The following is a 15886-nucleotide window of genomic DNA, read 5'->3' on the forward strand; positions in this document are numbered from 1 at the left end:
ATTGAGACCCTCCCCCTTTAAACCCCAGCCCCATTGACCCCCATTGAGACCCTCCCCCTTTAAGACCCTCCCCCTTTAATTTCTACCCCTTAATCCCCTCCCCCTTTAAGCCCCTCCCCCTTTAAACCCCTCCCCCATTGACCCCCATTGAGACCCTCCCCCATTAATCCCCTCCCCCTTTAAACCCCAGCTCCACTGACCCCCACTGAGACCCTCCCCCTTTAAACCCCACCCCCATTGACCCCTATTGAGACCCTCCCCCTTATTAATCCCCTCCCCCATTGACCCCCATTGAGACCCTCCCCCTTTAATCCCCTCCCCCTTTAAACCCCACCCCCATTGACCCTCATTGAGACCCTCCCCCTTTAGGACCCTCCCCCTTTAATCCCCACCCCATTGACCCCCATTGAGGCCTTCCCCCTTTAAGACCCTCCCCCTTTAAACCCCTCCCCCATTGACCCCCATTGAGACCCTCCCCCTTTAAACCCCAGCCCCATTGACCCTCATTGAGACCCTCCCCCTTATTAATCCCCTCCCCCATTGACCCCCATTGAGACCCTCCCCCTTTAAACCCCACCCCATTGACCCCCATTGAGACCCTCCCCCTTTAAGACCCCACTCCATTGACCCCCATTGAGACCCTCCCCCTTTAGGACCCTCCCCATTAATCCCCTCCCCCTTTAAATCCCTCCCCCATTGACCCCCATTGAGACCCTCCCCCTTTAAACCCCATCCCCATTGACCCCCTTTAAGACCCTCCCCCTTTAAACCCCACCCCCATTGACCCTCATTGAGACCCTCCCCCTTATTAATCCCCTCCCCCATTGACCCCCATTGAGACCCTCCCCCTTTAATCCTCTCCCCCTTTAAACCCCAGCCCCATTGACCCCCTTTAAGACCCTCCCCCTTTAAACCCCACCCCCATTGACCCCCATTGAGACCCTCCCCCTTATTAATCCCCTCCCCCTTTAAACCCCAGCCCCATTGACCCCCATTGAGACCCTCCCCCTTATTAATCCCCTCCCCCTTTAAACCCCAGCCCCATTGACCCCCATTGAGACCCTCCCCCTCTATGCCCCTCCCCCTTTAAGTCCCACCCCCTTTAAACCCCAGCCCCATTGACCCCCTTATTAAGCCCCACCCCCTTTAATCCCCTCCCCCTTATTAATCCCCTCCCCCATTGACCCCCATTGAGACCCTCCCCCTTATTAATCCCCTCCCCCATTGACCCCCATTGAGACCCTCCCCCTTTAATCCCCTCCCCCTTTAAACCCCATCTCCATTGACCCCCTTTAAGACCCTCCCCCTTTAAACCCCACCCCCATTGACCCCCTTTAAGACCCTCCCCCTTTAAACCCCAGCCCCATTGACCCCCATTGAGACCCTCCCCCATAAGCCCCTCCCCCTTTAAACCCCTCCCCTTAAGCCCCCAGCCCCCATTGACCCCTCCCCCTTTAAATCCCACCCCTATTAACCCCCATTGAGACCCTCCAACTTTAAGCCCCTCCCCCTTATGAATCCCCTCCCCCTTTAAATCCCACCCCCATTGAGACCCTCCCCCTTTAAGACCCTTCCCCTTTAAATCCCACCCTTATTAAGCCCCTCCCCCTTTAAACCCCAGCCCCATTGACCCCCATTGAGACCCTCCCCCTTATTAATTCCCTCCCCCATTGACCCCCATTGAGCCCCTCCCCCTACGCAAACAACCTTCCCAGCCCCCTGGCCATCCCCGCGTCCCTCTCCCTAATGGCGGCCCTGACCCTCCCCATTTCCCTCCTCGCCGCCCTATTCCCCGGTTCCACCCTTAAAACCTCCCCTAAATCCTCAGCCGCCATGTCCCAATCCAACATGGCCGCCGCCGCTAACGCTCTCCGGTACCGGGCCTTAACGTGACCCGGTTTTAAAGCCAAAGCTTTACCGGCATTGGCCGCCGCCTCAGCCGGTAGGCCCAACCGGAGCTGACATAGCGCTAAACCGGCATGGAGGTCGGCTTTAGGCCCGGCTTTACATGGCGGTAAAGGAGGAGGCCCGGCGGCCATGATGGCATGGCGGAGTGCGATGGAGAAGGCCCGCGTAGCCGGTATTAAGGCCCCGGTACCGTATAGAGCCGTAGCGCGGCCTTTAAGAGCCAACACCAACGGCCAACGGTCAACGGTATCGATCCAAAATGGCGGAGGGGGAGTGAAGGAACCCAACGTCACCGTCATGGCGGAACCGGAACCGGAAGGGAGGAGGAGGGAACGTTCGCCGGCCGCCATTGTTTCTAAGCAGGAGTCCAATGCTAAAGACCAACGGCCCTCGGCGGTGCCCAGCTGGATGGTGTGCCAGCGGCCCCATGGGGGGATGTGGGGGGCGGGATGGGGGGCAGAGGGGACGGGGTGGGGTTGGGGGGCTGATGAGGGGGTTTTGGGGGGGTCTAGGGGGGGTTTGGGGTCTTCCATTGGGGTTTTGGGGTCTTCCATTGCGGTCTTGGGGTCTTTCATTGGGGTTTTGGGGTCTTCCATTGGGGTTTTGGGGTCTCCTGTTGGGTTTCGGTTGAGGTCCAGTGGGGTTTTGAGGGGGTCTAGAGGGGTTTTGGGGGGGTCTAGGGGGGGTTTGGGGTCTTCCATTGGGGTCTTGGGGTCTTTCATTGGGGTTTTGGGGTCTTCCATTGGGGTTTTGGGGTCTCTTGTTGGGTTTTGGTTGAGGTCCAGTGGGGTTTTGGGGGGGTTTAGGGGGGTTTTGGGGTCTTCCATTGGGGTCTTGGGGTCTCTTGTTGGGTTTTGGTTGACGTCTTCCATTGGGGTTTTGGGGTCTCCTGTAGGGTTTCGGTTGAGGTCCAGTGGGGTTTTGGGGGGGTTTAGGGGGGTTTTGGGGTCTTCCATTGGGGTTTTGGGGTCTCCTGTCGGGGTTTTGGGGTCTTTCATTGAGGTTTTGAGGTCTTCCATTGAGGTTTTGGGGTCTTCCATTGGGGTCTTGGAGTCTTTCATTGGGGTTTTGGGGTCTTCCATTGGGGTTTTGGGGTCTCCTGTTGGGTTTCGGTAGAGGTCCAGTGGGGTTTTGGGGGGCTCTAGAGGGGTTTTGGGGTCTTCCGTTGGGTTTTGGGGGTCTAATGTTGGGTTTCGGTTGACATCAGTTGAGGTTTTGGGGTCTTCCATTGGGGTCTTGGGGTCTCCTGTTGGGTTTCGGTTGAGGTCCAGTGGGGTTTTGGGGGGGTCTAGGGGGGTTTTGGGGTCTTCCATTGGGGTTTTTGGGTCTTTCATTGAGGTTTTGGGGTCTTCCATTGAGGTTTTGGGGTCTTTCATTGAGGTTTTGGGGTCTTTCATTGAGGTTTTGGGGTCTTCCATTGCGGTCTTGGGGTCTTTTGTTGGGTTTTGGTTGACATCTTCCATTGGGGTTTTGGGGTCTCCTGTAGGGTTTCGGTTGAGGTCCAGTGGGGTTTTGAGGGGGTCTAGGGGGGTTTTAGGGGGGTTTAGGGGGGTTTTGGGGTCTCCTGTTGGGTTTCGGTTGAGGTCCAGTGGGGTTTTAGGGGGATTTAGGGGGGGTTTGGGGTCTTCCATTGGGTTTTTGGGGTCTTTTGTTGGGTTTTGGTTGACATCTTCCATTGGGGTTTTGGGGTCTCCTGTTGGGTTTCGGTTGAGGTCCAGTGGGGTTTTGGGGGGCTCTAGGGGGGTTTTGGGGTCTTCCGTTGGGTTTTGGGGGTCTAATGTTGGGTTTCGGTTGACATCAGTTGAGGTTTTGGGGTCTTCCATTGGGGTCTTGGGGTCTCTTGTTGGGTTTTGGTTGACGTCTTCCATTGGGGTCTTGGGGTCTCCTGTAGGGTTTCGGTTGAGGTCCAGTGGGGTTTTGGGGGGGTCTAAGGGGGTTTTGGGGGGGTTTAGGGGGGTTTTGGGGTCTCCTGTAGGGTTTCGGTTGATGTCCATTGGGTTTTTGGGGTCTTCCATTGGGCTTTTGGGGTCTTTCATTGAAGTTTTGGGGTCTTTCATTGGGGTCTTGGGGCCTCCTGTTGGGTTTCGGTTGAGGTCTGTTGGATTTTGAGTGTCTTCTATTGGGTTTCTGGGGTCTTCCATTGGGGTCTTGGGGTCTTCCATTGGGGTTTTGAGGTCTTTCATTGGGGCTTTGGGGTCTTCCATTGGGGTTTTGGGGTCTCCTGTAGGGTTTCGGTTGAGGTCCAGTGGGGTTTTGGGGGGGTCTAGGGGGGCTTTGGGGTCTTTCATTGAGGTTTTGAGGTCTTCCATTGGGGTTTTGGGGTCTTTCATTGAGGTTTTGGGGTCTTCCATTGGGTTTTTGGGGTCTCTTGTTGGGTTTTGGTTGACGTCTTCCATTGGGGTCTTGGGGTCTCCTGTTGGGTTTCGGTTGAGGTCCAGTGGGGTTTTGGGGGGGTCTAGGGGGGTTTTGGGGTCTTCCATTGGGTTTTGGTTGACATCAGTTGAGGTTTTGGGGTCTTCCATTGGGGTCTTGGGGTCTTTCATTGGGGTTTTGGGGTCTCCTGTAGGGTTTCGGTTGAGATCTGTTGGGGTTTGAATGTCTTCCATTGGGTTTTTGGGGTCTTTCATTGAGGTTTTGGGGTCTTTCATTGGGGTCTTGGGGTCTCCTGTTGGGTTTTGATTGAGATCCATTGGGTTTTTGGGGTCTTCCATTGGGTTTTTGGGGTCTCCTGTAGGGTTTCGATTGAGATCTGTTGGGGTTTGAGTGTCTTCCATTGTGGTTTTGGGGTCTTCCATTGGGGTCTTGGGGTCTCCTGTTGGGTTTCGATTGAGGTCCAGTGGGGTTTTGGGGGGGTTTAGGGGGGTTTTGGGGTCTTCCATTGGGGTTTTGGGGTCTTCCATTGGGGTCTTGGGGTCTTCAATTGGACTTTTGGGGTCTTCCATTGGGGTCTTGGGGTCTCCTGTTGGGTTTTGATTGAGATCCATTGGGTTTTTGGGGTCTTCCATAGGGTTTTTGGGGTCTCCTGTAGGGTTTCGATTGAGATCTGTTGGGGTTTGAATGTCTTCCATTGGGTTTTTGGGGTCTTTCATTGAGGTTTTAGGGTCTTCCATTGGGGTTTTGGGGTCTCCTGTTGGGTTTTGATTGAGATCCATTGGGTTTTTGGGGTCTTTCATTGGGGTTCTCGGGTCTTCCATTGGGTTTTTGGGGTCTCCTGTAGGGTTTCGATTGAGATCTGTTGGGGTTTGAATGTCTTCCATTGGGTTTTTGGGGTCTTCCATTGAGGTTTTGGGGTCTTCAATTGGACTTTTGGGGTCTTTCATTGGGGTCTTGGGGTCTCCTGTTGGGTTTTGGTTGAGATCCATTGGGTTTTTGGGGTCTTCCTCTGGGTTTTTGGGGTCTTCTGTTGGGTTCTGATTGACATCTATAGGATTTTGAAGATCTTCCATTGGCATTTTGGGGTCTCTTGTAGGATTTTCATTGACATCCATTGTTTTTTTGGGGTCTTTTCTTTTGGGATCCCTATGACTCTTCTCTAGGTTCTCATTGACATCTATAGGGCATTTGGGGTCCTCATCGGAGCTTATGGGGTCCCGCGTTGGGTTCTGGTTGATGCCACTTGGCTTTTTGGGGTCAAATGTTGGGTTTTTGGGGTCAAATGTTGGGTTTTTGGGGTCCAATGTTGGGTTTTTGGGGTCCAATGTTGAGTTTTTGGGGTCAAATGTTGGGTTTTTGGGGTCCAATGTTGGGTTTTTGGGGTCAAATGTTGAGTTTTTGGAGTCCAATGTTGGGTTTTTGGGGTCAAATGTTGGCTTTTTGGGGTCAAATATTGTGTTTTTGGTGTCGTTTGATGTTATTTGGGGATCCCATTGGCCGTCCCCATTGCTTTTAGGGGGCTCCAATAGGATGTAGCACCTCGACCCCAATGCGGGGCGCCCCAACCCATGGCCCCGTTGTAGGATCAGCTTGGAGAAGGACGAGTCGGGGCTCAACCACCAACAGGCCAAGGGGGGGATTTTGGGGTCAATTATGGGGATTTTGGGGTCAATGGTTGAGATTAGGGGGTCAATAGGGTTTTTAGGGTCAATCAATGGGTTTTGGGGGCCAATCGTTGGGTTTTTGGGGTCAATTGTTGGGATTTTGGGGTCAATCATTGGGTTTTTGGGATCAATCAATGGGTTTTTGGGGTCAATCATTGGGATTAGGGGATCAATAGGGTTTTTAGGGTCAATCAATGGGTTTTGGGGGCCAATCAATGGGTTTTTGGGGTCAGTGGTTGGGGTTTGGGGGCCAATAGGGTTCTTAGGGTCAATAAATGCATTTTGGGGGTCAATTGTTGGGATTTTGGGGTCAATTATGGGGATTTTGGGGTCAATGGTTGAGATTAGGGGATCAATAGGGTTTTTAGGGTCAATCAACGGGTTTTGGGGGCCAATCCTTGGGTTTTTGGGGCCAATCGTTGGGTTTTTGGGGTCATTTGGGGGGATTTTGGGGTCAATGGTTGAGATTAGGGGGTCAATAGGGTTTTTAGGGTCAATCAATGGGTTTTGGGGGCCAATCAATGGGTTTTTGGGGTCAATCAATGGGTTTTTGGGGTCAATTGTTGGGATTTTGGGGTCAATCATTGGGTTTTTGGGGTCAATGGTTGGGTTTTTGGGGTCAATCAATGGGTTTTTGGGGTCAATAGTTGGGATTTTGGGGTCAACCATTGGGTTTTTGGGATCAATCAATGGGTTTTTGGGGTCAATCAATGGGTTTTTGGGGCCAATCGTTGGGTTTTTGGGGTCAATGGGTGGGATTTGGGGGTCAATAGGGTTTTTACGGTCAATCATTGGGTTTTGGGGGTCAATCAATGGGTTTTTGGGGTCAATCGTTGGGTTTTTGGGGTCAATTGTTGGGATTTTGGGGTCAACTGTTGGGTTTTTGGGGTTTTCCCTTGGATTTATGAGGTCAATCATTGGGTTTTTGGGGTCAATCATTGGGATTTTGGGGTCATTTGGGGGGATTTTGGGGTCAATGGTTGAGATTAGGGGGTCAATAGGGTTTTTTGGGGTCAATCAATGGGTTTTTGGGGCCAATCGTTGGGTTTTTGGGGACAATATGTGGGATTTGGGGGGCAATAGGGTTTTTAGGGTCAATCAATGGGTTTTGGGGGCCAATCATTGGGTTTTTGGGGTCAATCAATGGGTTTTTGGGGTCATTTGGGGGGATTTGGGGGTCAATGGTTGAGATTAGGGGGTCAATAGGGTTTTTAGGGTCAATCAATGGGTTTTGGGGGCCAATCAATGGGTTTTTGGGGTCAATCAATGGGTTTTTGGGGTCAATTGTTGGGATTTTGGGGTCAATCATTGGGTTTTTGGGGTCAATGGTTGGGTTTTTGGGGTCAATCAATGGGTTTTTGGGGTCAATAGTTGGGATTTTGGGGTCAACCATTGGGTTTTTGGGATCAATCAATGGGTTTTTGGGGTCAATCAATGGGTTTTTGGGGCCAATCGTTGGGTTTTTGGGGTCAATGGGTGGGATTAGGGGGTCAATAGGGTTTTTGGGGTCAATCAATGGGTTTTTGGGGTCAATCATTGGGTTTTTGGGGTCAATCAATGGGTTTTCGGGGCCAATCGTTGGGTTTTTGGGGTCAATGGTTGAGATTAGGGGGTCAATAGGGTTTTTAGGGTCAATCAATGGGTTTTGGGGGCCAATCGTTGGGTTTTTGGGGTCAATCATTGGGTTTTTGGGGCCAATCGTTGGGTTTTTGGGGTCAATGGTTGAGATTAGGGGATCAATAGGGTTTTTAGGGTCAATCAATGGGTTTTGGGGGCCAATCGTTGGGTTTTTGGGGTCAATCATTGGGTTTTTGGGGCCAATCGTTGGGTTTTTGGGGTCAATGGTTGAGATTAGGGGATCAATAGGGTTTTTAGGGTCAATCAATGGGTTTTTGGGGTCAATGGTTGGGATTTTGGGGTCAATCATTGGGTTTTTGGGGTCAATAACTGGGTTTTTGGGGTCAATGGTTGGGATTTTGGGGTCAATCGTTGGGTTTTTGGGATCAATCAATGGGTTTTTGGGGTCAGTGGTTGGGGTTTGGGGGCCAATAGGGTTTTTAGGGTCAATCAATGGGTTTTTGGGGTCAATAGTTGGGATTTTGAGGTCAATCATTGGGTTTTTGGGGTCAATAGTTGGGATTTTGGGGTCAATAGTTGGTATTTTGGGGTCAATCAATGGGTTTTTGGGGTCAGTAGTTGGGGTTTGGGGGCCAATAGGGTTTTTAGGGTCAATCAATGGTTTTTTGGGGTCAATCAATGGGATTTTGGGGTCTTCCTTTGGATTTATGGGGTCAATCAATGGGATTTTGGGGTCAATCGTTGAGATTTTGGGGTCCCCCTTGACCTCCATTGGGTTCTCATTGCTGCCACTTGGATTCTTGGGGTCTTCCGTTGCCTTTTTGGGGTCAATCTTCTGCTTTTTGGGGTCTCCATTGAGTTCCATTCTCTTCCCATTGTCTTCTATGGGGATTTTGGGGCCAAAAGTTGTGGTTTTGGGTTCATTCATTGCAATATGAGGATCTCGGCTCTGATTGGTGGACTCATCCCACGTGACCCACATATCCCCGCCCCCATTCCAACATGGCGCCCGGAGCCACGCCTCCTCATTGCGCCAATCCCAAGCGTCCTCATTGGCTGACACCGGCTGTGCCGATACCTGATTGGACAGGGCTGGAGTCACCGCCGCGACGCCATTGGTCGGCTCAGCACCGTCTCTTCTCACATTGGACGAACCTGAAGCTCCGCCTTCCATCTCAGCCAATGAAATGCCGGGCTGTGGGGGAGAGGGGGCGGGGCTTATTAAATGACCACTGATTGGCTGTGGACAGAGGGTGGGGGGGAGTGGCCAGTGGTTAATTAACATGCAAAATGGGCGTGGTCTGCAACGGGGGCGTGGCCAATGGATGATTGACAGGCAAATGGGGCGTGGTCAAATCCAATATCGCGCCGATCCCATTGGGGGGGGGGGGGGGGGGGGGGGGCGTGGCCAAATCGAAATGACGTCACATCCGGGGGGCGTGGCCTCTCCCACCTCAATTTTCGCTGTGATCATCCACTTCCGGTGTCACTTCCGGGTTCGGCGCCTCACTTCCGGTCTCGGTCCTTTCCTTCATCCCTCGGTTCCGCGGCGGCCGGAAGCGGAAGTTTCAGGGCCTGGGGTGACTCGTTACCGTCGTGATGGCAACCGGGGAAGGATTTTAGGCTGAAAAATGGCGAATTTAGGTGCTAAAAATGGCGGTTCTGAAGGATCCCGCCGCTCGGAGCTTCTTATTCTCGCTTAATGCGCCGCACTTCCGGTCTGCGAGCCGCACTTCCGCTTTTAGCACCACCTTTTCCGGTAGCGCTGTCCAATCGGATCGCACCTCACGGTTGCTATGGGAACGGCCCCGCCCCTTCTCTCGTTACCATGGAGACGGCGGAAGAGGGGCTGCGCGGGGGGCTCGAGTGGGCTCTGATTGGTGGGAGGAGGCGTCAATCAAAGCTCGGGAACTTCCGGTGTGGAAGAGGGGGGGGAGAACAGAAGGGCCGCGACGCTGCGGGAACAGCCGGTAACGGGGGGGATATGGGGGGGATATAGGGGATATAGGGGGGATATATGGGGTTTATATGGGGGATATATGGGGTATATAGGGGGTATATGGGGGGTAATGGGGGGATATGGGGGATATATGGGGTCTATGGGGGGATATGGGGGGTAATGAGGGGGAATGGGGGGGATATGGGGGGTAATAGGGGGGATATGGAGGATATAGGGGATATGGGGGGATATGGGGTTTATATGGGGTATATGGGGGATAATGGGGGTCTATGGGGTTATATGGGGGGATATGGGGGGGTATGGGGGGATATGGGGCATATATGGGGTCTATGGGGGGATAGAGGGGGTAATGAGGGGGAATGGGGGGGATATGGGGGGTAATAGGGGGGATATGGGGTATATAGGGGATATAGGGGGGATATGGGGTTTATATGGGGTATATGGGGGATAATGGGGGTCTATGGGGTTATATGGGGGGATATGGGGGGGTATGGGGGGATATGGGGCATATATGGGGTCTATGGGGGGATAGAGGGGGTAATGAGGGGGAATGGGGGGGATTTATGGGGGGTAATAGGGGGGATATGGGGGATATGGGGATATAGGGGGGATATGGGGTTTATATGGGGCATATGGGGGGATATGGAGGGAGATGGGGGGTAATAGGGGGCTATGGGGGGCTATAGGGGGTAATGGGGGGATATGGGGGATAATGGGGGGATATAGGGGGAAATAGGGGGGATATGGGGTTTATATGGGGGATAATGGGGGGATATAGGGGGAAATAGGGGGGATATGGGGTTTATATGGGGTATATGGGGGGTAATGGGGGTTAATAGGGGGATATGGGGGGTAATAGGGGCGATATGGGGTCTATGGGGGGTTATGGGGTTATATGGGGTGTATATGGGGGGAGATGGGGGGTAATATGGGGAGATGGGGGGATATGGAGTTATATGGGGGGTTATGGGGTTATATGGGGGGATATGGGGTTATATGGGGGTCTATGGGGGATAATGGGAGGATATGGGGGTCTATGAGGGGGCTATGGGGTGTATATGGGGGGATATGGGGGTTAATAGGGGGTCATGGGGGGGATATGGGGTGGTAATGGGGGGGATATCGGGGGAGATGGGGGGTAATATGGGGCTATGGGGGGCTATAGGGGGTAATGGGGGCTATGGGGTCTATGGGGGGAGATGGGGGGTAATGGGGTTAAATGGGGGTCTATGGGGGGTCAATGAGGGTCTATGGGGTGATATGGGGGTTAATGGCAGTAATGGAGGTTAATGGGGGGCTATGGGGGTCTATGAGGGGCTATGGGGTGTGTATGGGGTGATATGGGAGGAGATGGGGGGGAATACGGTTTAATGGGGTGATATGGGGGGCTGTGGGGTGTATATGGGGGGAGATGGGGGTTAATGGGGGGAGATTGGGGGTAATAAGGGGCAATGGGGGGTTATGGGGTAATAGGGGGAGATGGGGGTAATAGGGGGCTATGGGGGGCAATTGGGGTCTATGGGGGTTAATGGGGGGCTATGGGGGGAGATGGGGGTAATGGGGGCGATATGGGGTAATGGGGGTCAATGAGGGTCTGTGGTGGTTAACGGGGGGCTATGGGGGGTAATATGGGGATATGGGGGGTTATGGGGCTTAATGGGGGGTAATAGGGTTTAATGGGGGATATGAGGTGTAATGGGGGGCTATGGGGGGCAATGGGGGGTAATGGGGGGAGAATAGGGGGGTTGGAGGTGGGAATTGGGGGCTGGGGGGTTTGGGGTTTATGGGGGGGATGTGGGGTCTTGGGGGGGGGGGCTTTAAGGCCTGGGGGGGGGTTGGGCCCCAGTCCTTCACATTTAGGGTCACCCCATTGGCTTTGGGGTCACCCCATTGGGTTTCTGGTCACCCCATTGACTTTGGGGTCACCCCATTGACTTTGGGATCCCCCCATTGACTTTAGTTTCACCCCATTGACTTTGGGATCCCCCCATTGACTTTGGGATCCCCTCATTGACTTTAGGGTCACCCCATTGACTTTAGGATCCCCCCATTGACTTTGGGGTCACCTCATTGAGTTTAGGGTCACCCCATTGCCTTTGGGATCCCCCCATTGAATTTAGGATCATCCCATTGCCTTTGGACCCCCCCATTGACTTTGGGGTCACCCCATTGGGTTTCTGTTCACCCCATTGCCTTTGGGATCCCCCCATTGCCTTTGGGATCCCCCCATTGACTTTGGGGTCACCCCATTGACTTTGGGGTCACCCCATTGCCTTTGGGATCCCCCATTGCCTTTGGGATCCCCCCCATTGCCTTTGGGGTCACCCATTTCTAACCCCCCTTTCTCTCTCCCCCCTCCCCCCCAAGATGGCGGCTTTGTGACCCCCCTCCCCTCACCCACCCCCCCCATTCCTTTTCCTCCTCCTCCATCCCCATTACCCCCTTCCCCCTTTAACCCCCCCATAACCCCCCCTTTATCCCCTATTACCCCCCCTCCCCCTATAACCCCCCTCCCCTTTATCCCCTATAACCCCCCCCTTTATCCCTATTACCCCCCTCCCCCTTTAACCCCCCCTTTATCCCCTATTACTCCCCTCCCCTATAAGCCCCCCCCCCTTTATCCCCTATTTACCCCCTCCCCTATAACCCCCCACCCCCTTTAACCCCTATTACCCCTATTATCCCCTATTACCCACTCCCCTATAACCCCCCTCCCTTTATCCCCTGTTACCCCCCCTACCCCTATTACCCCCTCCCCTATAACCCCCTATTGCCCCCCTATTACCCCCCTTGATCCCCTATAATTACCCCCCTATAAACCCCCCTCCCCCTTTATCCCTATTAACCCCCATATACCCCCTATAACCCCCCCTTTATCCCCTATTACCCCCCTTTACCCCCTATTACCCCCTATTACCCCCCTTTATCCCCTATTACCCCCCTTTATCCCTATTACCCCCTATTACCGCCTATTACCCCCTATTACCCCTATTACCCCCCTTTATCCCCTATTACCTCCCTATTACCCCCTATATACCCCCCCTCCCTCTTATTACCCCCTCCCCTATAACCCCCCTCCCCCTTTAAAGCCCCCTCCCCCTATTACCCCCTCTCCTTTAACCCCCCTCCCCCTTTATCCCCTATTACCCTCTATATACCCCCTTTATCCCCTATAACCCCCCCCATTACCCCCTATTACCCCCTATTACCCCCCTTTATCCCCTATTACCCCCCTCCCCCTATTACCCCCCCATTACCCCCTATTACCCCTATTATCCCCTATTACCCCCCTTTATCCCCTATAATTACCCCCCTATTACCCTATTACCCTCTATATACCCCTTTACCCCCTATAACCCCCCCCATTACCCCCTATTACCCCCTATTACCCCCTATTATCCCCTATTACCCCTTTATCCCCTATAATTACCCCCCTATTACTCCCTATAACCCCCCTTCCCTATAACCCCTAATTACCCCCCTCCCCTATTACCCCTATTACCCCCTTTATCCCCTATTACCCCCCTATTATCCCCTATTACCCCCCTTTATCCCCTATAATTACCCCCTATTACCCCCTATTACCCCCCCCGCCATGTGCCGCCCGTTGCGCTGCTGGTTGCGCTGCTGGTTGCGCTGTGTTGGCGCTGCGCGGCGCTGCGCTTCCTGCTGAAAATGGCGCTGTTCCACGGCTGGGTGCTGATCCTCGCCGTCATTGCGCTGCCCATATGCGCTATAAGGGGCAGGGACGTGGAGAACATGAGGTGCGAATCTATGGGTCTATGGGGTCTGTGGGGGTCTATGGGGGTCTATGGGGATCTATGGGGTCTATGGGGGTCTATGGGGGTCTATGGGGTCTATGGGGATCTATGGGGGTCTATATAAGGGGGAGGGACGTGGAGAACATGAGGTGCGGGGATATGGGGTCTATGGGATCTATGGGGGTCTATGGGGATCTATGGGGTCTATGGGGGTCTATGGGGATCTATGGGGTCTATGGGGGTCTATGGGGATCTATGGGTGCTGATCCTCGCCGTCATTGCGCTGCCCATATGTGCTATAAGGGGCAGGGACGTCGAGAACATGAGGTGTGAATCTATGGGGTCTATGGGGGTCTATGGGGATCTATGGGGGTCTATGGGGGTCTGTGGGGGTCTATGGGGTCTATGGGGATCTATGGGGTCTATGGGGGTCTATGGGAGTCTATGGGGGTCTATGGGGGTCTATGGGATCTATGGGGGTCTATGGGGGTCTATGGGGTCTATGGGGGGGCTATGGGTATCTATGGGGCTGGGGGCGTCTGTGGGGGTCTATGGGGTCTATGGGGGTCTATGGGTGCTGATCCTCGCCGTCATTGCGCTGCCCATATGCGCTATAAGGGGGAGGGACGTCGAGAACATGAGGTGTGAATCTATGGGGCTGGGGGGGATCTGTGGGGCTGGGGGGGGTCTATGGGGGTCTATGGGGTCTGTGGGATCTGTGGGGATCTATGGGGGTCTATGGGGTCTATGGGGGTCTATGGGGATCTATGGGGTCTGTGGGGGTCTATGGGGTCTATGGGGGTCTATGGGGTCTATGGGGATCTATGGGGATCTATGGGGTCTATGGGGATCTATGGGGATCTATGGGGGTCTATGGGGATCTATGGGGGTCTATGGGGATATATGGGGGTCTATGGGGCTGGGGGGGATCCATGGGGGTCTATGGGGATCTATGGGGCTGGGGGGGTCTATGGGGTTTTATGGGGCTGGGGGGGATCTGTGGGGTTCTATGGGGGTCTATGGGGATCTATGGGTATCTATGGGTATCTATGTGGCTGGGGGGGATCTGTGGGGCTGTGGGGATCTCTGGGATCTATGGGGTCTATGGGGATCTATGGGGGTCTATGGGAATCTATGGGGGTCTATGGGGGTCTATGGGGATCTATGGGGGTCTGTGGGGGTCTATGGGGATCTATGGGGTCTATGGGGCTGGGGGGGTATATAGGGTTCTGTGGGGGTCTATGGGGGTCTATGGGGTCTATGGGGATCTATGGGGGTCTATGGGGCTGGGGGGGGTCTATGGGGGTCTGTGGGGATCTATGGGGATCTATGGGGATCTATGGGGGTCTATGGGGGTCTATGGGGATCTGTGGGGGTCTATGGGGTCTGTGGTGATCTATGGGTGTCTATGGGGTCTATGGGGATCTATGGGGTTCTATGGGGATCTATGGGGGTCTGTGGGGGTCTATGAGGTCTGTGGGGATCTATGGGGCTGGGGGGGATCTATAGGGGTCTATGGGGCTGGGGGGTTCTATGGGACTTGGGGGGGGGTGTCCTATGGGGCTGGGGGGGTCATGTGGGGCTGGAGATGTCCTGTAGGGTTGTGGGGTTCTATGGGGCTGGGGGAGATCTATGGGGCTGGGGGGGTTCTATGGGGTTGGGGGGGATCCATGGGGATCTATGGGGATCTATGGGGATCTATGGGGATCTATGGGGATCTATGGGGGTCTGTGGGGCTGGGGAGATCTATGGGGATCTGTGGGGGTCTATGGGGATCTATGGGGTCTATGGGTTTCTATGGGGATTTATGGGATCTATGGTGTTTTATGGGGGCTCTACGGGGTTCCATGTGGTTCTATGTGTTCCTACGTGTCCCTATGGGGCGCTGGTGTCCATCTATGGGTCCCACCGCCCCACATCTCCCCCATAGGATCCTGCGGGCGCTGCTGCAGCACGTCAAGCACCTCTATGGGATCCGCATCACGGTGCGGGGCCGCCACAACTTCCCCCATAGGGACCCATACGTCGTCGTCAGCAACCACCAGAGCTCCCTCGACCTGCTGGGTACTGCCCCATAGCTGCCCCATAGCTGCCCCATAGATACCCCATAGGTGACCCATAGATACCCCATAGCTGCACCATAGATACCCCATAGGTGACCCATAGATACCCCATAGCTGCCCCATAGATACCCCATAACTGCCCCATAGATACCCCATAGATGACCCATAGATACCCCATAACTGCTCCATTGGTGACCCATAGATACCCCATAGCTGCCCCATAGCTGCCCCATAGATACCCCATAGATACCCCATAGGTGACCCATAGATACCCCATACCTGCCCCATAGCTCCCCCCCAGCCCCATAGAAGCCCCCAGCCACCCCATAACTCCCTCTCCGGCCCCATAGCGACTCCCCTAACCCCTACAACAGCCATCCCAGCCCCATAGATCCCTCCAGCCCCATAGATCACTCTCCATCCCTGTAATATCCCTACGGCCATCAGGTCTACCCATAGACTTCAATGGGTGGTTCCCCCCCAGCCCCATAGAACCCCCCCAGCTGCCCCATAACTCCCTCTCCAGCCCCATAGCGACTCCCCTAACCCTACAACAGCCATCCCAGCCCCATAGATCTT

General features: G+C 54.2%; 3 protein-coding genes across 6 annotated transcripts in view; 1 reads left to right on the forward strand and 2 right to left on the reverse strand.

The window, feature by feature from the left end:
• Positions 1-1679: 1679 nt before the first annotated feature.
• On the reverse strand, positions 1680-6884 carry LOC146751264 (uncharacterized). Its single transcript, XM_085535067.1, has one exon. It carries the CDS (start codon positions 6882-6884, stop codon positions 1695-1697), a length of 5190 nt encoding a protein of 1729 aa, XP_085391193.1. The 3' UTR covers positions 1680-1694.
• Positions 5268-9229, reverse strand: LOC146751265 (uncharacterized). The gene is made up of 2 exons (XM_085535068.1): positions 8977-9229; positions 5268-8718 (listed from the first exon to the last, which is right to left on the reverse strand). Exons 1-2 carry the CDS (start codon positions 8995-8997, stop codon positions 6940-6942), a joined length of 1800 nt encoding a protein of 599 aa, XP_085391194.1. The 5' UTR covers positions 8998-9229; the 3' UTR covers positions 5268-6939.
• A 3829-nt stretch (positions 9230-13058) lies between these two features.
• Positions 13059-15886, forward strand: part of AGPAT1 (1-acylglycerol-3-phosphate O-acyltransferase 1) — a 12882-nt gene continuing 10054 nt past the window's right edge. The window contains exons 1-2 of one of the 4 annotated variants that reach the window (XR_014941725.1): positions 13059-13247; positions 15175-15308. Coding sequence is in view for 3 of the 4 variants with exons in the window: in XM_085535072.1 (XP_085391198.1) it covers positions 13159-13247; positions 15175-15308 (223 nt within the window). In the remaining variant the exon portion in view is untranslated. Of the gene's footprint in view, positions 13248-13513; positions 13572-13808; positions 13887-15174; positions 15309-15886 lie in introns of those variants that run through there. The other 3 variants (XM_085535072.1, XM_085535073.1, XM_085535071.1) reach the window with 3 other exon arrangements.

The sequence above is a fragment of the Coturnix japonica genome, unplaced genomic scaffold, assembly GCF_054131305.1.
Source record: "Coturnix japonica strain WE unplaced genomic scaffold, WE-NBRP24 Scf107, whole genome shotgun sequence".
Lineage (NCBI taxonomy): Eukaryota > Metazoa > Chordata > Aves > Galliformes > Phasianidae > Coturnix > Coturnix japonica.